Source organism: Trachemys scripta, chromosome 2 (assembly GCF_013100865.1).
Source record: "Trachemys scripta elegans isolate TJP31775 chromosome 2, CAS_Tse_1.0, whole genome shotgun sequence".
NCBI lineage: Eukaryota > Metazoa > Chordata > Testudines > Emydidae > Trachemys > Trachemys scripta.
Genome location: NC_048299.1, coordinates 126,443,968 through 126,468,764, shown reverse-complemented (window position 1 = coordinate 126,468,764; position 24,797 = coordinate 126,443,968). Strand labels below are relative to the sequence as shown.

The 24,797-nt window shown below is 45.6% G+C and overlaps 1 protein-coding gene across 3 annotated transcripts in view; it reads left to right on the top strand.

Moving 5' to 3' along the window:
- The window catches only part of DAP (death associated protein), a 116,581-nt gene that overhangs the window by 9,873 nt on the left and 81,911 nt on the right, over positions 1-24,797 (top strand). For 2 of the 3 annotated variants that reach the window (XM_034761539.1, XM_034761541.1), the window contains exon 2: positions 20,427-20,523. In XM_034761539.1, the coding sequence (XP_034617430.1) occupies positions 20,427-20,523 (97 nt within the window). Of the gene's footprint in view, positions 1-2,171; positions 2,331-20,426; positions 20,524-24,797 lie in introns of those variants that run through there. The other variant, XM_034761540.1, reaches the window with a different exon arrangement.

The following is a 24,797-nucleotide window of genomic DNA, read 5'->3' as shown; positions in this document are numbered from 1 at the left end:
GTTCCAAAGCTGCAAGTTTACCTGAAAACAGCTCACAGTAGCGTGCTTGTCTTTAGCACTCAGATGCCCAACTCCCAATGGGGTCTAAACCCAGATAAATCCGTTTTACCCTGTATAAAGCTTATGCAGGGCAAACTCATAAATTGTTCGCCCTCTATAACACTGATAGAGAGATATGCACAGTTGTTTGCTCCCCCAGGTATTAATACATACTCTGAGTGAATTACTAAATAGAAAGTGATTTTATTAAATACAGACAGTAGGATTTAAGTGGTTCAAAGTAGTAACAGACAGGACAAAGTAAGTCACCAAGCAAAATAAAATAAAATGCGCAAATCTATGTCTAATCAAACTAAATACAGATACTCTCACCCTCAGAGATGTTTCAGTAAGTTTTTCTCAGACTGGACACCTTCCAGGCCTGGGCACAATTCTTTCCCCTGGTACAGCTCTTGTTACAGCTCAGGTGATAGCTAGGGGATTCTTCATGATGGCTCCTCTTCCTCTCTGTTCTCTTCCACCCCTTTATATATCTTTTGCATAAGGCGGGAACTCTTTGTCTCTCTGGGTTTCCACCCCCCCTCACTGGAAAAGCACCAGGTTAAAGATGGATTCCAGTTCAGGTGACATGATCACATGTCACTGCAAGACTTCATTACTCACTTGCCAGCACACACATATACAGGAAGACTCACAGGTAAATACAGCCATCTGCAGACAATGGGAGTCATCAAGATTCCAAACCATCATTAATGGTCCACACTTTACACAATTACAATAGGCCCTCAGAGTTACATTTTATATTTCTAGTTTTAGATACAAGAGTGGTACATTTATACAAATCAGATGATCACACTCAGTAGCTTATAAGCTTTGTAATGATACCTTACAAGAGACCTTTTGCATGAAGCATATCCCAGTTACGTTACATTCACTTATTACCGTATTTTCTCTAAAACTATCTGTTACATTATATTGACTTACTATCAAGTTTTTATAAAACCATATAGACTGCACAACGTCACATCCCAACCCTCAATTTCGTGAGCATTCATGGCCTGCCACACAATTTCCATACCCAGATATGGCCCTTGAGCCAAAAAGTTTGCCCACCCCTGGTCTATAATACAGCAGCACAGCTGGAATGCTGCAGGAGTGCTTGTTGTGTAGACATACCCTTAGGCTATGTCTATACTTAACTGAAGCAAGTCAGTGTAGCCATTCACTACAGCTGCAGGAGGGGATCTCTCCCATCCCTGTAGTTAATCCATCTCCCTAAGAGGCAGGAGCTAGGCTGACACAAAAATTCTTTTAGCTAGGGTAACACTGACAGACCCGTTTGCGGCAGGCCACAAGTACTCCTGTTCTTCTTTTTTCAAGACTGGTTAGTGTATGAGCCTCTACTGCATGAGCTAAATGCCACATGGCCCTTAGCTAGGGCTGTAGCAGACTCAATCTCTAAGTGGTCTCCGTGCTACTAGAGGGGACAGAACACCACACACCCAGGAGGTGTGTGGGTTACACTAGCATGTGAGGGTTAGGTTAGCTTAAGTACATTGCTTCACATGCCTGAGTGCTGCAGCTGGATCAACTTTACTGTTTAGTGTAGCCTTGGCCTAGTCTGTCTACGGTAGGGGCCTAGCAGAGAAATCACATTAGACTGGGAGGTGCTCGGTCACCATACTCAGAGCATAACCCCTGAATGATGTGCAGGGTGGGAAGTATGAGGGGCTCTGGCAGATAAACGCTAAGCATTTAAAACCTGATTATATTCGGGGGGGAAGGACAGCGCATCCAATTACAAAAATGTAGATCTGAATTGATCCCTCTACACAGTGTAGACCCCATCCTTGGATGAAAACCGTACCTCCTGCTATGAAAACTCCAGAGGGAAAACACCCTGCCCCCTACTACCCGCCTATTAGTTAATCGCATGTAACCAAGCCGGGGGCAGCAGTTCAGGCCCAGGAGCAGATGTATTGGGTGTAGTTCTGCTTTGGATTTTTTTTTATCAGCTGCTTTTCAGTCTAATCCGCCTCTTTACCCTGTTCCCCGCTCTGCTCCCGCCCGGCCCCGGCGCTGGAGCCTGCGGGAGGCTGTCGCGGGCGGGCGCGAGCCTGTGCCGCAGCGGGTCCGCCCCTCGCCTCGCGCTGCTGGGGCCGGGCGTCCTGACATCAGCGCCCGGCCACGTTGGCAGCGCGGGCGGAGCCTGGGGGCGGCGCCCGTGGCAGCCAGTCCCCGGCCCTGCGCAGCCAGTCGCGGGGCGCCGAGCACGATGTCTTCGCCTGACCAGGAGCGAGCCGAGACTCGGGCCGGACACCCCCCTGCCGGTACTGCCCCCCCTCCCCCGGCGGCGGGGAGCGAAGGGAGCCGCTCGGGGCGCTTGGCGGGGGCGGGGGCGGGGGGTTGTGCGGGGCCGAGGCCGGCACGCGCCAGCTGCGGGGCCAAGCGCCTGCTGTCCTCGCCCAGGCCAAATCCTCGCGCTGCCCCAGGCCCGGGCATGACATGATTTGGGCCCAGCCCCGCCAGCAGCCGGGGCCCCGGGCCGAGCGGAGCGGAGCGCGCAGCAGCTCGCTGCCTTGCGACCAAACCCAGCGCCTGGCTGCTGCGTTGTTGTTGTTATTGCTGCTGCTGAGGTGGGACTTTGTCACCCCAGTGGCCACGTAGGCACCGCTTGCAGCTCTGTAAATCTGCAGGCGGGATTTGTTCAAGCGCTAGGCAGCCGGGGGCGCCTTTTGGCCTTTCGATGGTAACAAACGTGCGAACTTGTCAGCATGTTAGTTACTGTCCGCACAGCGATTTGAAAAAGTAGAGCACTGCCCCCCCCCCCCCCCCCCGATTCTTAGCGGATAGGTGGCCAGGTGTAGGTAGAGCTAGGTATTTTATCAGACTTAAACACTTGTTGTTCAAAACAAAGGCCTAATTGACTCCTCTTGCTCAATGCCATTACCGAGCAGCCGTGCCCCCCCCCTTCAAATCTTCAGTTCTAGCTTGTGCTCTCATTGCACTTTTTTGTTGTCCTGAGCAGTCTGCGCTAGAAACAAGGCTCACTTTCTTCTTTTCCCAGATAAGTTTTGTACAGGCAAGTAATGCCTGACTGGGTGCATGCTATTTGACTTCCCAGGTTAGTTGATGAGCTTTATCTCTGTGGGTTTTTTTTTTCCTGTTGAGGGAGATATTTTTACCCTTAGGCAGAAAAACCCATGGAAAGAGGATGGAGGAGGGGCCGAGAAACAGCCTTCTAGTGTTGCCTTAATCGTGTGCTCCCTTCATGGGGAAGGGACAAAATGAGAAGCTGGAAACATGGGGCCTAATTCTTCACTACCTTGTTTTGCCATTTGCACCAGTGTGACTTGAGTGTAAAACAGTGCACTGTTGTGATTTAGTAGTGCTTTTACACATTTTTACACAGGTGTACATGACAGTACAGGTTTTAAGGCAGCAGAGAATCAGACCCAGTGTTTCTAGCCCTAATAAATTGTGGAGACTGGAGGGGGGGAAGGGCTGTGATGATGCAAATAATAATAAAAAAGGGCTGCTTTATTGCCAGGTCACGAGACTCTTCTGTTGGTGTTGGCACAACAATGCCAGTTTGAGGATAAACAGGGAGCAGAAATTAATACTTTTTAGGAGCAGCATTAACCCCTACACTTAGGTCTGTGGGGTTCCTACACAATCATGCAATGTGGCTACATCTGAGCATCATTGCATCCCCTCCAGAGCCCCACTCTGCATAGTGGGCTTTTATTATCACCCACAATAAGCAATTCTTCCTGCACTCCTCACTCAGCTCTCTCTCAAAGGGGTGCTTTGGATCCTAGGTGAGCAGCAATCTTTAAAATGTCTTCTTCCAGAGAGAGAGAGAGGTTTGTTTTGTTTTTGTTTTGTTTTGTTTTTTAAATGGCACTAAAGTTTCAGCTCAGTGTTTCTTGGCAACCTTTTATTCACTGGGTTCGTTTAATAATTCTGTCTTCAAGCCAGTTTGAATAAAATTATAATTTTAGAGTCTTGCAGTACCATTATTGTTAATGTTTAAGATTTTGTCTCAGGAATTTTTCATGAGTCATGGACTGGTTATGGGCAATAAACAGACATTCCCAGAAGCCCGTGACCTGTCCGTAGGGGCATTGGGGGAGTGGGAGGTCGGGCTGACAGCTACTGAAGGGGGCTGAAGCTGAAGAAGTCACAAAGGTCCGTTATAATCACGGAGTCCGTGACCTCAGTGACAAAATAGAATATTTAATTATTGTATAAAGACACTATGTCCCAAAGGTAGACGTCGATTAATTTAAGCAAATTTGGGTTCTATTTTGCTGCTTTATGATGTATATGGAGTCTGAAAAGTGAATGTTCATGTGTAGGGTTTTTTTTGTAAAATAAAACAAAACATCAGAAATTCAAATTATGCATTGTATGGAAGATGCTGTCTAGAGAATTAGGAAAATGAAAACATCAAGGAGCCAAGAGAGTAAAAAGTTGAACAGTGGAAGAAATTTTTAGTCAGACTGTTTGACGTTTTGGTTTTGCTAACACTTGTGTCCAAAGTATTTATATATTAAAAAAAAAAAAAAAGGTGGGGTGAAGGATGGGTTTTTTCCAATATTTGTTTTCAAAATCTATTTTTAGGCATGTAAATAAGGGACCTGTTTTTTCAGAAGTGTTGATTGAGCACCCAGCAGCTCCAATTGGAAACAAGCAACATATATGGTATAATGACAAATTAAGAACAAGTTTCAGCTGATTGGCTGGCATTAAGTGTTTTTACTGTAATACTTGTGGAAGGTGTGAGTGACAGCACAGAGACTACATTTGTCTTTTAACCTCTCTCTGTCCCTAGAACAGCTACAACAGAGACATCGGGAGTGCAAGCTTCCCCTTATCTTACTGACATGGTGCTTAAACTTTTTGTGGTTTGTTTTTTGAGGCACCTACTCTAAAGGTGAAGAGGTTGTTTAATCATTGTGCCTATTCAGATTTTGGCATCTCTGTTGAGACTTACAGCAATTCCATTGTTGCATGGACATCTATTTACTAGGCCTTGAAATTAGACCACTGGTTCATTTTGTCTGAGCCCCTGAACAGTTGTCTGCTTATAGACTTTGAGACACTTCTAACAGAGGATGGTTTTGAACCATTGACAGAGGTGAGAGGCTGCGGGCCGTATTTCCATCTCTTCTAACACTGGAGAAAATCCACAGTAATTCCATTGACGCTAGTGATCCAGTAGATTGTCAGTGGTGTACCCGATATCAGGACCTAATTCTCTAAATGCTGAGCTATCTAGTTTCATGATTTAAAAAAATATTGAAGTGGTAATTTACAAACTAACATTAAAATAGAGATTTGTGGTTTTAACAAGAGATTGTTGGAGACCAGACATGGGTGGTCATGTCTAGTGGTTAGAGCAACAGTTGGTAGCCAGGAACAGGATCCCAGGGTCAGAGCCAAGTTACCTGGAATGGGACAAAGGTGGGGCCATGAGACATCTCAGCCAGGGATAAATGCTTTGAGCAGCAACTGAACTACTGTAGCAGTACTTAAGAGCCGGTCTGCTGACTCTTCCCACCAATCAGGCAGCCTAGTACAGGCCAGCCGCACTGGTTAGATTTGTCCAGGAACTGGGTCTGCAGCAGGCCCTGATTCCTGACAGAAACTATATATAGATAAATGGGATAGCATTTTTAAATTACGTTGCTAGGAACTAGCCCTACCAAGTTGTCAATAGAGGAGTCTTATTTTATTACACCGTGCTTAAGAGAACTTATTGTTTTACTACACTTAATGACGTAAAGGGACCCACTGGGGTTTACTCTAATAGTTCAGAAAAAATATGTAAAGTAAAAATAATTAAGACTTGACTGTGAGCCAGATTCTGCCCATAGTTATACACAGGCACAATTCCATTAATTGGGAGTTGGGTGCTCATAACCAAAGGCAAGATTTTGACCTTGGAAAATAATTATTAGGAGAGGCTTCACAAGTTCAGCATATTCACATGTATCACTGGTGGACCTGGCCTCACCAGGTCCTCATAGTTGCTCAATTTCCCCGTTTGTGGGCCTTTCACATAGCAATAGGGCCAGACGAAGTATTTGAAAAGAGGGGGGTTAATAAAATGATAAAACCATGAATTGGAGCTGGGGACATTGGGAACAGTGCCTGACGTTACTCTGAACTCTTTCATTTAAAAAAAAAAAAGACTGTTTAGATTTCAAGTTGAGGTCTCTCTATATATCTGGGTATCTGTCGGTAAGTTTAGTGTATCTATATTATATTTGAAGCTGTGTTGGTTGGTGATTTCACACTCACTGTAAAGAATGTAATTATGATGTCATAGTTACCCTGTTGATGTTAAAAGAAATGAGTAAGTGAAGAATTGTGGTGTGTGTGTGGAGACAGTGTATTTTTGAAACTCTGCACTAAAACATTTTTTTAATTCCAACTACCTGCTAGAATACTGACAGGAAACAATAAAGATGTATCTAGTAACATTTTAAAGTTTCCAAACTTTTCATTTTTCTCTCAATATTAACTTAATAAATGCTGACCCAAAAACATACAAAGTAAGAGTATATTTAATGAACTTTTAATAGGATGCATTTCTTTTCCTCATGTCAGTTCAATTTAACCTTGGGCTGGAATCATTACCATATAGTTTGTGTGAAATTAATTTTAAATACATATCATAAATATTCAAAGTTACTTGCAAGGAAAACTGTCAAATGCTAAGACTTTAGGGCCTACATTAGAGTTCCTGGGCACCCAGTGACTTCATTCAGACTTGTGGGTGCCCAGTGAATACAAGATTAGGCCCAGACTTTGCATATCAACAACCTAAATGTACTAAGCTGTGAATAGTAATGGAGTTGAGATTACTGGGGAACCTCTGGTAGATATCAAGAAGAAGAATCAAATATGTTAGCACAATATCTCTCAGACTTCAACAAATGGCCCACAGCTACAAAACAAGCCCATGCACTGAGTAATGGTTGAATAAAACTAGAATCTGTACTGGTTCTAGATCTCCAACAAGCATTCCTATTTTAGAGCTTTGCCTAAACAATCCAACAGTATATCTGGAACAATCTTGCTTGTCAAGGAACATACAACAGTCCTTGCGCCCTGTATTAAAAATACATGATCTTTCCTGCCTCTTGGGGAGAACGCAAGGTATTGCCGTTAAAATCAAATCAGGCTTTTACTCCAGAAACTGAACAAATGGAACCCTGCTTTTTTTTTTTTTCCAAAGGGTTCATAAGAGGCACTTGGACTTTCCTTGCTTACATCACACCTAGAACTAGGTGGCCTCCCTTGCTGATCCTCTCTTTGCAGCTTGAGGCAGATTTCAAAAAAAGTAGAAACACAAGGAAACTGAGTTTAGCGATTGGGTCAGAAAGTTATGTAAGATTTTGGGGCACAAAAAAATTACTGCTTTTAAACTTAAAATCTTGGAAGTTCATAGACTACTATGGCACTTGGTTGGTTCTCTTTCTTCCACACTGCCAAAGAAAACTTACAACACTAGTCAGAACACAGATTAAAATGGTGGGGTGTTTTTGTTGTTGTGTGAATACTCCCAGTAATAAACCAGCAGAGAACAGTGACCAATAGCCTGACTGTGTAATAAAAGAAGAAAGAGCATGACCCAACCAAATTTAGTGCTAAAAGGAGTAACTTGATCTTTTGTTTGCTATTTGGTTGTAAAGAATGGTGTCGAAATAGACAGTATAGTGAATGCTTGTAACCTGACAAAAGTACAGTAACCTACTACACCTCCTTTAGGCTTGTGAATTAAAGTAAATAAAAAAAAGTTCAATACAGCTATTTGTCTGAGTAAAGAATAGTCATGTGAGTAAGAATTGTGGGACTTACCTTATATCTTTGTACTATTTTCTTTCAGATGGGGATTAAAACAAAAAATCTTTTTGTTTGTTCCAGTTCTTCCTAGTAGATATGTTTACTTTTGTGCTAGTACACGGTTGTTATAGACAAGAAATAACATACAAAGCAATAAGCTTTGATATTTGTTTTAATCTCAAATAAAAAATATACTGTCATGCTTCCTGTTCTGTGGTTCCTCAAACAACTTATCTTCTGTAACCTAGTTTTTGTTTTTATTGCACCTTTTTTCTATCTCTATTGATTCCTATCTCCAAGCCCATTGTGGGAGGTATTAATGGGGCTAATTGTCTTTATAAGCTAAGTTAAGAGGAGATGTTAATGCTGGATGGCGTGTTGTAGGCCCTGAGGTTATTTGCTAATGCAAGCGGTCTCTTTAATAGTTTGCATCATAAAAGAGTAGCAGGAGTTTGTCATTTCTTTGCATTCACTAGTAAAATCTTCATTATTTGACATAAACAATGTTCACTATTGTAGGCGTTTATACGTTTTATGTTTTAAAGATAATCCAATCATTCTTAATATAAATTTTGAGAAATAGTAAACTGATAAAATTTTTTTAAGTGTGTTGCCAATCATGGTTGCTTTAGTTTTGCCTTGTAACTGTCTCTTAAATTGTTCTCCATTGTTAAATTAGGGTATATTTTAAAGGTTTTGATTTAATAGTTTAAGGAAAAAATCTAGTTAAAAAACAAACAAATACATCCCGTAATCAAACTGCTGTTGCCTTGTGTCAGTTTTTAAAAATTTATCCCAACATTTTTGCATTGCCCTCCCCGATACATGCTCTATAGGGACAACATGGGAATATATTTTTTTTCACAGTTCTAACTTGTGAAAAGCCCTGTTCATCCACAGGCCCTTTTGGTTTATTTCCAGAATTCAGAGATCAGCATTACTTGCTATGATACAAACTTCTCCTTAATCTCTCTGTCCCCAGAATAAGTAATATATGGAGATATACCTATCTCATAGAGCTGAAAGGGACCTCAAAAGATCATTGAGTCCAGCCCCCTGCCTTCACTAGCAGGACCAAGTACTGATTTTTGCCCCAGATCCCTAAGCGGCCCCCTCAAGGATTGAACTCACAACCCTGGGTTTAGCAGGCCAATGCTCAAACCACTGAGCTATCCCTCCCCCCATCTACAATATAGATATGGGCAGTGCATACAGTAACTCCTCACTTAACGTTGTAGTTATGTTCTTGAAAAATGAGACGTTAAGCGAATCCAATTTCCCCATAAGAATTAATGTAAATGAGGGGGTTAGGTTCCAGGGAATTTTTTTCACCAGACAAAAGACTATATATAATACACTCTCTCTAAGTTTTAAACAAATAATTTAATACTGGTACTAGTGATGATGATTGTGAAGTTTGGTTGAGGTGGAGGAGTCAGAGGGTGGGATATTTCCCAGGGGAATGCCTTACTGCTAAATGATGAACTAGCAATTGGCTGAGCCTTCAAGGGTTAACTCTCTCACTCTACAAGGCAGCAGGAATGGAGGGAAGGGAGACCGCATTGCAGACACACTCTGTGTGTGTGTGTGTGTGTGTGTGTGAGAGAGAGATGCGCATTTCCCCTTTAAGTACACTGCCTTGTTAATTAGATCAGCTTGCAGATACTACAGCTGCTGCCAGAACAAGCTCCCTCCGTCCTGAGCCCTGTCATATGTCCCCCCTGCACTATGGAAGATGGGGGGGGAGGGGCAACCTGACTTTAGCCCCCCCCCCGCCTCCTCTCACACTCTTGCGCCCCCCCTCCCCCTCCGCACAGCAAGCAGGAGTCATGGGGAGCAGCTCCAAGGCAGAGGGCAGGAGCAGTACATGGCAGTGGGGGGAGGGACAGCTGCAATTGCTAGCCTGCTGCGCAGCTGCTGCATGGGGAGCTGATGGGGGGCTGCTGGTCCACCCTGGTTCCAAGCCCCCACCAGCTAGCTGCAATGGGCTGCTCTTCCTGCAAGCAGTGGACAAAGCAGGCGGCTGCCAAACAACATTAGAAGGGAGCATTGCACAACTTTAAACAAGCATGTTCCCTAATTGATCAGCAATGTAACAATGTTAACCAGGATGACTTTAAGTGAGGAGTTACTGTACTTGTCTTCAGAATGTTGACAATCTCTCAGGGTGATGTGATTGTTCAGTCATTGTGTTTATTCAGATTGTGGTATCTCTGAAACATCCAATGAGCTCTTTCATAGCAACAATATCAACTTGAAACACAAATGAAAAAGTTTTGAATCTTTGTGCTTGCATGGAGTTTTGCGTTCTGTCCCTTTTAATGGCTTTCTAATGGAACTATTGATTGTAATGTAATTTGGAACCTGTTTCCTTAAGGGACATGGTCACCACCTTTAAAATTCTTGTACCTTATTGCAACCAAATAGATTTTTTTATGTTACTAATATCACCACAGAATGTTAAAACTGAAAATTTAAAAAAATCAATTTTACTACTTTGTTCTTTTAGGCCCCCAAAATTGGGACCACTTGAGTTGTCCTGATTACAGAAGCAGAGCTTAGGCCTTGTCTACACTACGAGAGTAGTTCGAATTTACTTGCATCGAATTTTTGGAATCGATATTGCAAAGTCGAACGTCTGTGTCCACACTAAGGACAGTAATTCGACTTTGTGAGTCCACACTAACGGTGAAAGCGTCGACATTCGAAGCAGTGCACTGTGGTCAGCTATCCCACAGTTCCCGCAGTCCCCTCTGCCCATTGGAATTCTGGGTGTAGCCGGCAATGCCTTCTGGGTAACAAAATGTGTCGAGGGTGCTTTTGGGTAACTGTCGTCATCCGTCCATCACTCCCGCCCTCCCTCCCTGAAAGCGCCGGCGGGAAATCAGTTCGCGCACTTTTCCAGTCATTGACAGCGCGGATGCCACAGCACTGCGAGCATGGAGCACGCTGCGACCATCGCTGCAGTTGTGGCCGCTCTCAACGCCTCGCAGCTTATCATACACCTTTCCCTGAGGCAGATGCAGAAAAGTCAGGCGAGGAGGCTACGGCACCGCGGTGATGTCCTGAAGTCTGAGAGTAGCACAGACCTCTCAGAAAGCAGGGGACCCAGCGCCGAGGACATCACGATGGCAATGGGTCATGTTGATGCCGTGGAACGGCGATTCTGGGCACGGGAAACAAGCACTGAGTGGTGGGACCGCATAGTGCTGCAGGTCTGGGATGAATCCCAGTGGCTGCGAAACTTTCGCATGCGGAAGGGAACTTTCCTGGAACTTTGTGAGTTGCTGTCCCCTGCCCTGAAGCGCAATGACACCCGGTTGCGAGCTGCACTGAGTGTACAGAAGCGAGTGGCCATAGCCCTCTGGAAGCTTGCAACGCCAGACAGCTACCGGTCAGTCGCGAACCAGTTCGGGGTGGGCAAATCTACCGTGGGGGTTGTTGTGATGCAAGTAGCCAAGGCAATCGTTGATGTACTGCTGCCAAAGGTAGTGACCCTGGGAAACGTGGAGGCGATCATAGATGGCTTCGCAGCGATGGGATTCCCAAACTGCGGTGGGGCCATAGATGGAACTCACATCCCTATTCTGGCACCGGACCACCAAGCCACCCAGTACATTAACCGAAAGGGCTATTTTTCCATGGTGCTGCAAGCACTGGTGGACCACAGGGGACGTTTTACCAACATCTACGTGGGATGGCCGGGCAAGGTTCATGACGCTCGTGTTTTCAGGAACTCTGGTCTGTTTAGACGGCTGCAACAAGGTATTTACTTCCCGGACCACAAAATAACTGTTGGGGATGTGGAGATGCCTATAGTCATCCTCGGGGACCCAGCCTACCCGCTAATGCCCTGGCTCATGAAGCCCTATACTGGCGCCCTGGACACTGAAAAAGAACTCTTCAACTACCGGCTGAGCAAGTGCAGAATGGTGGTGGAGTGTGCTTTTGGCCGTCTCAAGGGGAGATGGAGAAGCTTACTGACTCGCTGTGATCTCAGCGAAACCAATATCCCCATTGTTATAGCAGCTTGCTGTGTGCTCCACAATCTCTGTGAGAGCAAGGGGGAGACCTTTATGGCGGGGTGGGAGGTTGATGAAAATAGCCTGGCTGCTGATTACGCTCAGCCAGACAGCCGGGCGATTAGAAGAGACCTGCGGGAAGCGCTGTGCATCCGGGAGGCTTTGAAAGCAAAGTTCCTGAGTGAGCAGGGTAACCTGTGACTTTTAAGTTTGTGTACAGAGAAGCTGAACCTGCCCCCGTTTCTTTACCCAGTTAATGTTGACTATCCTACCCAGTTACATACCCCCTTCACCCCCTTCCAACACACGTTTCGAAATAAAAATAGTTCTACTTTGTTAATGCACACCGTTTTTTTTAATACTGTTTTCGCGGGAATTTTTTAAAACTGGGACGCAGACTGTGGTGCGGAGCGGGTGTAGTGTAGTGACGCGAATGAAGCTTCTAAACTCAAGGATTGACGGGCTCCGCTGCGGTGGGATGGTTCTTTCAACGGAGCCTGTCACCCCTCCTGATCGGGACTGTGTGTATGGGGGGGCTATGTGACTTTGTGGCAGGGGGAGGACGATTACAGATCCCCTGCTGCATGGCTCTGTGATCCTGCATAAGGACTGCCGCTTAAGATCTGTAACTGCCCTCCCCCGCCACAAAGTCACAGAGCAACCCACCCCCCACCACATAACATGAAAACAACCTCCCAGACTAACCAGGGTAACTAGTCACTGCATCACTGCACTGTGTATGTGCCCTGCTGCTGTGCCTGCCCCCGCCTATGTACCCTGCCAAAGGTGACTGTCCTGTCCAATTACCAACCCCCTTTCCCCTCCTCCTCCAAAAGAACATGATTGAAACAGTAGTTAACATGAACGTATTTTTTATTATCAACTACACATGGAACTGGGAGGTGAAACTTGGACGGGGGCTTGTGTCAGGCGGGAAGGAAAGAACTTTTCAAGTTTTGGGGAATGAGAGCCTTCTGCTACTAGAGCTCTCTGCAGGGGTGGAGTGAGAGTTAGCAGGGACTCTGCCGCCTCTCCTTCTTTGCACTTTGGGTGAGGTGGGTATGGGACTTGGTGGCGGGGGAGGGCGGTTAGAGATGGACTGCAGCGGGGCTCTGTCCTCCTGCCTCCGTTCCTGCAGAACATCCACAAGGCGCCGGAGCGTGTCTGTTTGCTCCCTCAGTAGTCCAAGCAGCGTTTGAGTCGCCTGCTGGTCTTCCTGCCGCCACCTCTCCTCCCGATCCATGTTTGCTTGCTGCATTTGGGTCAATTTCTCCCGCCACTGGGTCTGCTGTGCTGCCTGGGCTTGGGAACAGGCCATAAGTTCAGAGAACATGTCCTCCCGTGTCCTCTTCTTCCTATGCCTAATCTTCGCTAGCCTCTGGGAGTGTGATGCCAGGCTAGGTTGTGAGACAGTCGCAGATGTGGCTGTGGGAATGGGAAAAAGGGAGTGAATTCCTCAGAAAGATAAATGTAGTTGTGAACAAAGAACATAGTCTTTCTCTGTGAACAAGACCATGCACAGCACCTATCACATGCGCACTCAGCACAAGGTCGAATTCTCGGCCTTCGCATTCAGTGCCTGGGGTCTTCCACAGCACATTTGAGAAGCGGGGCAGCACAACGGAATTTCTGTTGCAGGCAGACATGGTAAGCCGTAGACTTGTGGCAGTTTAAAACTTTTATATTACCACTGGCCTCATTTCACATTTAAAGCAATGTCAGTACCTGCTGCCAGCAATCCGGCAAGCGGGAACTCTGCCCCTGTCCCACCCCCTCGCGGCTGTCCCCAGGAACGATCCCTTTCGGCAGCCCCTCTCCCGCCTCCACCGCGTGGCTGCAAACCAGCGGTTACAGTTCTGTAAAGGAACGAGCAAGCAGTCCCAACACTAACATTCCCCTACCTAATTCAAAGCAGGTCACCATGGGCGACATCACCCTGATGAGGATCTCTGACAGCGAGAGAGAGAGAATGCTCCGGGAAAGCCTCCAAAGACCAGGGCCGTATGCCGCCCTGCTGTGCAGAGCAATGATTCCCGAGTACTTGCTAGTCTCGTGGCGCGGCAACGTGTCGTACTTCGGAGGACCCAATAAGGCCGCTCTCCCCAGGAACCTCATGCAACGGCTTTCCAATTACCTCCAGGAGAGCTTCATCGAGATGTCCCGGGAGGATTACTGCTCTATCCCTGCACATATAGACCGCATCTTACTCTAGCTGCAGTAGCAGGGACTAAACAGTAGAGCGGCTTGGGCAGGACAATCACGGAAAACCGGACATTGCTAGATTTTTTTTCAAAACTTGCACTGCCCATGACTGAACCGTTAAGTGCCTAGGGCAAACTAATCATGAACAACCCATTCTTTTAATTGTTAATATTCCTGTTCTGTTAAAAATAAATGTTTAGATGTTTACAACACTTACTGGATGATCCTTCACCAGATTCTGTGTCCGGGGTAACGGCTGGGGAGGGTTGGTAGGGGATCTCTGTAAGGGTGATGAAGAGATCCTGGCTGTCGGGGAAATCAGCGTTGTGAGCGCTGCCGACTGCCTCGTCCTCCTTATCTCCTTCCTCATCTTCCCCGTCCGCTAACATGTGCGAGGAACCGGCCGTGGACAATATCCCATCCTCAGAGTCCACGGTCAGTGGTGGGGTAGTGGTGGCGGCCGCACCGAGGATGGAATGCAGTGCCTCATAGAAACGGGATGTCTGGGGATGGGATCCGGAGCGTCCGTTTGCCTCTTTGGTCTTCTGGTAGCCTTGTCTCAGCTCCTTGATTTTCACGCGGCACTGCGTTACATCCCGGCTGTATCCTCTCTCTGACATGTCTTTAGAGATCTTCTCATAGATCTTTGCATTCCGTTTCTTGGAGCGCAGCTCAGAAAGCACGGACTCATCGCCCCACACAGCGATGAGATCCAATACTTCCCGATCAGTCCATGCTGGGGCCCTCTTTCTATTCACAGACTGCACGGCCATCACTGCTGGAGAGCTCTGCATCGTTGCCAGTGCTGCTGTGATCGCCACGATGTCCAGACAGGAAATGAGATTCAAACTGGCCAGACAGGAAAAGGAATTCAAATTCAAATTTTCCCGGGGCTTTTCCTGTGTGGCTGGTCAGAGCATCCGAGCTCGTACTGCTGTCCAGAGCGTCAACAGAGTGGTGCACTGTGGGATAGCTCCCGGAGCTATTAGCGTCGATTTCCATCCACACCTAGCCTAATTCGACATGGCCATGTCGAATTTAGCACTACTCCCCTCGTCGGGGAGGAGTACAGAAGTCGAATTAAAGAGACCTCTATGTCGAACTAAATAGCATCGCAGTGTGGACGGGTGCAGGGTTAATTCGATGTAATGGCGCTAACTTCGACATAAACGCCTAGTGTAGACCAGGCCTTAGTTTCTATCTTGCGGTTCTCAAGAAGAACAATGAATTGAGTTTCACTTTCAAAGAGAATGGTTTGGGTTGGTCTACACTGGCAGAGTTACAGCATTGCTCAGAGAATGCTGAAGGGAAACAGTTGTGTGTTCACACTGTCAGCTGCCTGTGCAATAGCATGTTTGCACTTGTGGCGGTATTTGGAGCAGTGCACTCTGGGGAGCTATTCCACAAAGCATCTCTTCCTCTTCGAGTTGTGGGAAAGCAAAGGGGATCACAGGGCATCCTGGGTCCTGTCCCAATGCCTTGTGATTCTGTCCACATTTGGCGCCATCTTTAAACAGTTTGAGTACTCTCTGAGTATACTCTGCCGGAATGGATTTTTAATATGGAGATATACCTATCTCATAGAGCTAGAAGGGACCTTGAAAGGTCATTGAATCCTGTCCCCTGCCTTCACAGCAAGACCAAGTACCGTCCCTGACAGATTTTTGCCCCAGATCCCTAAATGGCCCCCTGAAGGATTGAGCTCTTAACCCTGAGTTTGGCAGGCCAATGCTCAAGCCACTGAACTAGCCCTTCTCCCTCCAGTATGCTGCTCGCTCTGACTAACACATCACGAGTGGCAGTGGAATTATTTCTTAAACTACAAAGGCAAGAGGAGTGTGAAATTGATCTCGCCACCCGTAGTAGCTACGACACAAGATTGCTTGTGGCATTCACGGAGGTGCTGACCACAGAGGAATGCTGCTTTTGGGCTCAGGAAACAAGCACCGAGAGGTGGGATCGTCATGCACGACTGGGATGACGAGCAGTGGCTGCAGAACTTTTGGATGAGGAAAGCCACATTCATGGGACTGTGTGATGAGCTCGCCCCAGCCCTGCGGCGCAAGGACACGAGAATGAGAGCTGCCCTGCCATTGGAGAAGCACGTGGCAATTGCACTGTGGAAGCTGGTTACTCCAGACTGCTACCGAGTGGTTGCTAACCAGTTTGGCATGGGAAGGTCTAACGTTGGACTCTTGTTGACAGAAGTGTGCAGGGCCATTAATTGCATCCTGCTCCGAAAGACATTGACTCTGGGCAACATGCGTGGATGACTTTGCAAATGGGTTTCCCTAACTACGGAGGGGTGATAGATGACACACATATTCCAATTCTAGCACCAGGCCACTTAGCCACCGAGTACATTAATCGGAAGGGGTATTTTTCAATGGTTCTCCAGGTGCTTGTGGATCACTGTGGACGTTTCACAGATATTAATGCAGGCTGGTCCGGAAAGGTGCATGACACACGCATTTTTCGGAACATTGGCCTGTTCAGGAGGCTGCAAGCAGGGACTTTCTTCCAGGACCAGAAGATCACTGTAGGTGAAGTCGAGATGCCCATTGTGATCCTGGGAGAACCCGCCTACCCCCTAATGCTGTGGCTTATGAAGCCATACACAAGGCACCTTGATGGCAGCAAGGAGCAGTTCAACACCAGGCTGAGCAAGTGCAGAATGACTGAGTGTGCTTTTGGCTGTTTAAAAGCCCACTGGCGCTGCCTTTATGGGAAGCTGGACCTGGCCAATGACAATATTCCTATGCTTATAGCCGCGTGCTGTATGTTCCATAATAATTGTGAAGGGAAGGGTGAAAGCTTCGCTCAGGGCTGGACCACAGAGGCTCCGTGCCTGAAGGTTGAGTTTGAACAGCCAGAGACCAGGGCTATTAGAGGGGCACAGCGCGGGGCCATAAGGATCAGGGATGCCTTGAGGCAGCAATTTGAAGCTAAAAGCCACTAATATTTGCTGCTATGCTTGGGATTGCAGTGCTTGTAATGCTAGGAGGTGATTGGTGCACGTGCTGCATAAGGGGGTTTAACATAATTGCCTGTTGCTTTGCAGTGCTTTTCTTGCTTTCACTTAATAGAATAAAGATTGTTTTCAAACCAACACACCTCAACCAGGGGAGAGAATCAAACAACAAAAATATATCAGCAGGGAGAGGAATGGGGGAAGGGGGAAGGGAAGGTCTCCAGAGGGGGAGAGATCCCGGGACAGCTACAGATTTGTGTATGTCCAGAGGTCATAACCAACCTTCTCCTTTGGAGTACAATGCAGCGGGTGCTGTACTTAGCAGGGCCAAACTGCAGAGGGATGAGTGTTGAGTGCAGTGGGTAGTGAGAGACCACAGTGCTGGATTGTGAGGAGGGAGGAGTGGAATGCTGTGGGTAGAGAGTGGAGCCAGGAGGTTGATGATAACGTGTTGGTTGTGTGTGAGGGGAGCATGGGAAAGAGTTTTGTGACAGCGGCTGCGGGGGAGGGTGGGCAGGCGTGGAGCTGCTCAGTTTGAAGAGCTAGTATTACGTGGAGCGTGTCCACTTGGTGTTCCATAACGTTTAAGAGCTGCTCTGTGGCTTCCTTCTGGTGTGCTGCCTTCTTTCGGTCCCTCTTCTTGCTGTTCTGCCACTCCTTCAATTCCTGTTTCTCAGTGGCGGAGTGCATCATAACCTCACGGAGAAAGTCCTTAGTTCTTCGTGGTCATTTTCTAATTCTGTGCAGCCGTTCTGCTGCCGATACTGGAGGTTGGCCTCCCAGGGTCATCTCTGTGAAGTTTAAATGCAACATTTTACAGAAGCAGTATTGTTTGCAACACAGAGAACACTGATTCAGTGCTTTAAAACACAGCCAGTACTCACACAGCTGTCACTAACTGACTGACCGCAGGCAAGCACACATGAGCCACACGACTGCCAAAATGGTGAGTAGCTGCAGGGTAAATCAGTGTTCCCGGACCCTATTGTACACTGGGCGTGTGGCTGTTGGGGAGAGCCAGCACTGTAGTGGGGTGCTGATAATCATTCTTCTGTCCACATTTTCCACAGGCTGTATTGATTATGGAAGATATCTCGCTGCTGAGGGTGAGAAGGGAATCAAGGAAGCATCTTCTCCGAAACTGCGGCTTCTGCCCCTGGCCCTTATGTAGCTCGCATGGGTGCAGCAATGATTCTCCCTTCCCCCCCCTCGTGATGGCAGAGTGGCGTGGGAAAGTTGTTTCTTGCCCCATTAACAGTAAAGCAGCTCTGCCAAAGAACCTGCAACAGTGGCTTGCCCAGTATCTCCATGACAGTTTCCTGGAGATCTGAGGCAGATTCCCATGAAGTGAGGGAGTCAATCAACAGCCTGTTCCACCACTCAGACTAGGCACGTGGTGGTACATGCATCATACAGACACACGCCTGCTTTCTGCAACTCTCCTCCCCCCAACAACTTGCTTCTGCGATTTCCCAAAATCAGATCCACTTACCAGAGGCTTCCTCTCCTGTTTGCACTTCGCCAAGTTCCGGCAGCTGTGACTGGCTAGCCTCCTCCGGGGTAGGAAAGAGCTCCTGGCTACGTGAATCTCTGACCTTCGAATTGTCCTCTGCTTTTGGGTCCCCCTCCACATTCTCATCCAAGATTTCCTCCTCCTGGCTCAGTCCACTCTCGATTGGCATGCAAGCCACCGAAGTATCCACAGTGGCCTTCGCAGTGGAGGTGGCGTTGCCGCCGAATATCGTGTCCAGCTCTTTGTAGAACTGGCAGCTTGTGAGTGTAGCACTGGAACGGCGGTTTGCCTCCCGCGCCTTGTGGTAGGTGTTCTGCAGCTCCTTCACTTTGACTCTGCACTGCAATGTGTCACGGTCACTTTCCGTCATGCATCGTGAAATTTGTCCGTAAGTATCATAATTCCTAGTGCTGGAGCGCAGCTGGAACTGGACAGCCTCCTCTCCCCAAATGCTGATGAGGTCCAGTAGCTCACCATTGCTCCAAGCGGGGAATCTCCTGGTGCTTGGCACAGGTATGGTTACCTGAAAAGATGTGCTGAGACCACTGCATGCGTCATTGAGCAAACGGGAAGGGGACTTTTAAAATTCCAAAGGAATTTATGGGGTGGGGATGATGGTTGGTCACCTAAGGACAGGGCAGTGGAGTTCAAACCGATGACCAAAGAGGCGAGAACACGAGAACAGGCATTGTGGGACACCTTCCGGAGGCCAGTCACAGCACTGTAATCGACCAGGGTGTCTACACTGGCACCGCGACCCTATATCCCCGGGGCAGAAAGCTGTACGCCTCTCATTGGGGTGGTGGGTTGGTGTGTGTGGTGTTTTTTTTTTTACAGCGCTGCAAGTGCGCCGTTTCTGCACACTAAATGGGTTTGCAGTATGTACACCTTGGGAGTTACAGTGCAGAAAGCTGCTTTGCTGCGCAAAAACTTGCCAGTGCAGACAAGGCCTTTGTTTCTATCTGGACTAAAAGTAAATCGTGAGAAAACTTCTGTTGGGTTTGAGGTTTGGTAATCAGCATTGCCAACTTCAAGAGATCAAAAATGGTGTGTCAGTCCCCCCCAAAAACTATAAGGTGTTTTTTTGTTTGTTTGGTTTTTTTTAACTCCCCCTGCCCATCCCCAGGGTTCGTGCATGTGACAATTAGTGTTGCCTACTCTCCCACATGTATTGACATATAAGAGTTCTATTGCAAGATCATAAGTGAGGTTTAATTTTACTTAGAAATCTCATCTCTCATGATACATTTGTAAGAGTTGGTATGTCTGGGTAATGCTTGTATTTTAGAAACACAAAAGTTTGCACCAAAGGTGAATGGACAGTGTCTTTAAACTTTTTTTGGTAATGCTATTCTAAAAAAACCTTTTTTCTTTTTTAAAAGAAGTTGATTTTGTGTATACATTTTATTTGGAATGGTAAAAGTGCAGTTTTCTACCACTGCTGATGTAATCTGGATCAGTACTGCTGTATGAAAATAAACTTTCGTGTGTGCTGGTGCAAAAGACACTGCTTTTATGTTACTCAGTTGGATAATCCCAGACTTCCCTGGCTGCCTCTTGTTGCCACAAGTTAATGGAGACAAATGGTGAAGTAAGCGTCTTAACATTCTAAGGAGATACGGAAATAATAAGCGGTACATTGAGTGGCCAACTTGGAAGGCTATATAAGGCAATATAACATGCCTGGCAGTGAGAAGCAACCAGCTACTGCTCAGATCCTCCACCTGCAAATATTCTCAGGCTCTCACTGAGTTGTACAACCTGATTCTTAAATTGTTTTTTTGAAATGGATCCTTATTTTTACTAGTTTTCTCTCCTTTGGTTATATTGATTTGACTTGTTTTTCTTATTTTCATTCCAGTGAAAGCTGGTGGGATGAGGATTGTGCAGAAACACCCGCACACCCCAGATGTCAAAGAGGAGAAAGATAAGGATGACCAAGAGTGGGAGAGCAGCAGGTGAGCAGTTTGAAGTCTATACATCATTTTATGCATATTGTACAGCTAATTTCTATCTCTCTGGAGATTAGCATGGGTTTGTTTACCTTGGTGATAATAGTTTGGGTAAAGCATGTTTATTTGGCTAGGGCCTTTGTGCTATCTGCAGTTGCCTGTAATCTGCCTTTGTTTTTGTATTCCAATTCAAAATAGAAACGCAGGATCAGATTATACGTGCCCTTGTAAGAGGGTTGGGAAACTAGCAATTTACACCTTGCTGAGCTGCCTGTAAATCATCTTTCCAGGTGAATGTGGCCCCTTTCTGCTCTGGTTCCCTCTCCCCTTCCAAGTAAGCCTGAGACAAGGCCCTTCTAATCCACAGTTTTCCTAAAATCTGTTGGGAAATCGTGCCAGCTGTGAGGTATCTGTAGAGGCCAGGGAAGTCTGGACACAGGCCCACTGCTTCTCAATTGTTCCCCAGGCCACTAAGGGTATGTCTACAGTAGATAAGTAGTTAAACCCCCGCAGCTGACTCGGGCTTGTGGGCCTCGGGCTAAAGGGGCTGTTTACTTGGGGTGTAGATGTTTGGGCTCTGGGACCCTCCCACCTCACAGGGTCCTAGAGCCAGACTCCAGCCTGAACTCTGTCTACATCACAATTAAACAGCCCCTTAGCCTGAATCAGTTGGCATGGGCCAGCCGTGGGCTTTAATTGCAGTGTAAACATACCCTCCGCCCACAGAGTTCCAAGTTATGCTTTTGCTGATTTCCTTCCATGTCTGGCCTGTTCCACTCTCCCTTGCAGGGATTTGAGTGAGGCGCAAGGGGTCAATTTAAAATAATACAGACAATGGTTGCCTGGTTATTTTAGGAGGGGAAACAGCATGGATTTGGAGGGGGATTATGCCATACGCTGCAGCTGTTGTCTGATTCCTTTCCCCATCCATCCACTTGCCAAAAACACAGAGCCCCAAATGTGAGAAAAATCAAACCTCTGGGCTTTTGTGAAGTGAGTGATGCTGTACTGGTTCAAATTCCCTGCTTTTTAATTCAATGTATGCCAAGCTCACTGGTTTTGTGTTTCTTTCATTCCTCCCTGGGATGATATGGCTGACAATACCAGCTGTTTATTACTGTCCTGGGCTTGGCGGGGGAGACAGCAAATGTTTGAGGAGTTGTGAGCTTCTGCATGACTTGTTGTTTTGAAGCTGGACTCACCTGCTGTAAGACTGTTCATTGTAGTGGGAGATTATGGGAAAATACACTACTATTTTGCACATTTACTGGACTCCTTGCCTCATTCTGCTGAAAAATCTGCAAAACGGTTTTCATTATTGTATATCAACACACAGTATTTAAGGTTGATTTATTTTTATTTGGCATTCAAGTTTGAAAGCTGTAGTGGCTTCTTATGCTTGAAATATGTTATATAAACATGTATGGTGACAGCTGTTTCTCCTTTATAACTAAGCCCAATTTTACCCAAATCCTATTTATGCTGATTGACCACACTGCTCCCAGTATTTAGTAAAGGTGCCCCCCATCCCCACCCCCCAAAAGGTGGAAAGCTACTTTCTACTGTGGTGGTGTTAGCACTGTTTTAGCTACAAGAAGATGCATTGTCTTTAGGAATAAAAACAAGCCATTAACTTTTTTCTTTCCACTGATCACTGTGACTTGAAATAAAGAATTCGTGTGTGGAGAAAGAGTTTTAATTAGTATGGCTGGATGAAAGGCTGGAAGAATTGAACAGCCCATCATCTACCAGATTAGTCATCTCTAAATTCTGTCTGGAGAAAAGCAAGTTGGAGCAGATAATTTTATTTTTTTTGGGGGGAGGGGGTTTCAACCCCTGTGCCAAATGTTTATTGGCTTTGGAAGGCATATATACTTCCTTTGAGGTGTGTAACATGCTGTTCATTTGACTTTATTCTCTGTATTATGTCACCCTGAAACCATTGCAGAATGGTCCTGTCTGTTCTAGATCCAAATAGGAAGTTTTGCTGTGCCATTTTGATAATGGTGATCTCTGAGCCTGTGTTTTGATGTAGCTGTCTGACTGATTTGTTGAAACGGGGTTGCCTCCAATGTTTCCCTTTCATAGCAAAACACTACTGTGAAAAGCTATAAACATAACTAGAATTATTTTACCATTGTAAAGCAGGGCAAAGAGGAAATTTTTTTGTACTTAGCAGAGGGTAGAAAGTATAACAATCTGTAGTACTTCCATCTTATGTAAGGGGAGAAAAGCACTTGTGTCTCACAAAGTGGTCAGCAAGCTGAAACAATTGATCTTATCTATGGAAGTACCCGCTTGGTGCAGACTCTTCACTCTTGTCTTTCTGTAAACTATGTTGATGACTGATCTTGTGCTTTTGACCTCAGAGGTGTTGAGGTAAAATTAATTTCAAAATTGTTTTGGAATTAAATAAATACCAGTTTGAATTTCCTTTTAATCAGATTGAGCCCTACTGTGGTAATGCTAGCAGGAAGTATATCGTTAAACAGAAGCATTGTGAGTTACTATCTGGAATTGCATGGCATTAACCTGAGGGGGTGGGTGCTGTTGCTGGTTTGCTTGTCTGGAGAGGATAGGGGCTGTGACCATGGAGACCTGAGGGAAACTTGTGCATCTGCAAGGGAAAGGAGGCATATGAAAGAGGTGTACTGACTCCATCGTAGGCCACTACTGGAGTAGTGCAGTAGCCCCTAGTGTAACAGGGCATATGGACTCAAGCAGTAGGTCATTTAACTGCAGCTGGGCAGGGTGGATCAAATTGATTTAAATCACTAGTCAGGAAGACTCAATTTAATCATGGATTTCTACATAAAAGTGCATTCTTGTTGGTTGTTTTATATATAATACATATTCTTCACAACTCAGAGATATATGTAGGTTTCATTTTTAGAAGGTACACACTATACATTTTTTTAAAGTGATTTATTTTGAAAACTTTTCAGATTAGGTTTGCAGCTATATCAGAAAATGAATGATTGTTTGGTTATTTCATTTACCAAAGGTAATTAAAGCAGATATTTATGAAGTCATTGGGAAGTGAACTATCTCCAATTCAACAGGTTAATCATTAATATTTGGAGGATTTTCTTGCCATGCTGTATTAGGAGGAGAACATCACCAGACAGACATTTAAATTGTTTTATTTAACTAAAACAACGTTATGTATTCTGGATTTTTTTTTCTTCAACAGCAAACAAGCATATGAATTTTTGAATTTAGTTAAACATTCGTGTTTTTTAAAATCAGGGTTGTTTTTGTTAAAATTTGTTTTAACTAAAATAGTTAAATGAAATATTAAAAAAAAAAATCAACGATGTCAGCCAGGTCAACATGAGAAACTTAAAATATTGGCTTCTGCAGCTAACTTAGTCATCTTCACCTTCATTTTCCTGTTTGTTCATAATCTGGAAAAGAAAAACAAGCTTTCCTGCTTTTTCAGGTCCCGAACAATTTCTCAATTTGGAATGAATTAGTCCAAAGAAAAAAAATATTCTTTCTACGTTGGCAGAAGAAGGTACTGCTGTTAAAAGTGAGATTATCACTTCAGTAGTCTCTGAATCCAAGTGCTTAAGTGACTTCCACCAGTTCACTGGTGTGACTTTCTTTAAAACATCATCAGCAAACATATATTTCTTGAATGGTTCATCCTTAACTCTGAAGTTTATAATAATTGGCATTATGGAGGGATGAATGCTGGATGTCCACGTCATAGCAACTCGTCTTCTTCAGCAGTTAAGGTTTGACCCTGGTACCGAGTACTGAGAATATTTGCAAGAAAACGAGCTGGAGATAGTGCTTGTCCCATTTGTTTTTTTTAATACTTGTAATTTAACTCTGTCATTGCATATTTCTCTTTAAGATTTCACTCAGTTCCTTCCAAATTTCAACAGCGTCAGCAATAAAACAGCTATTTCCCTGCGTTTTGTTCAAGGCTACAGAAATAGGCTTCAGGGTACTCAGCATGTGTTTAACATTTCTCTTAAGCCCAATGTTGAGAACTTTGGTTGTGACAGTGCCATCTATTTTTTCATGATTTTGTTCACAGACTGTCATCAGATTAGGCCAGTTCTTGATATAGTGCTCAAAACAGTCCACTACTGAGTTTCATCGCACGTCTTGTGGGAGAGTTAGCTTGGTTCCTCCCACTTTTTTCAGAGCAGCTGCTGCAGAGTGGTTGTTACGGAAGATTTTGCAATTTCAACAACATTAGCCTTTATTTCTGGAACACTGAAGTCTTTGGCTAGAAGGTGCATCAAATGAGCACTGCAACCGTATGT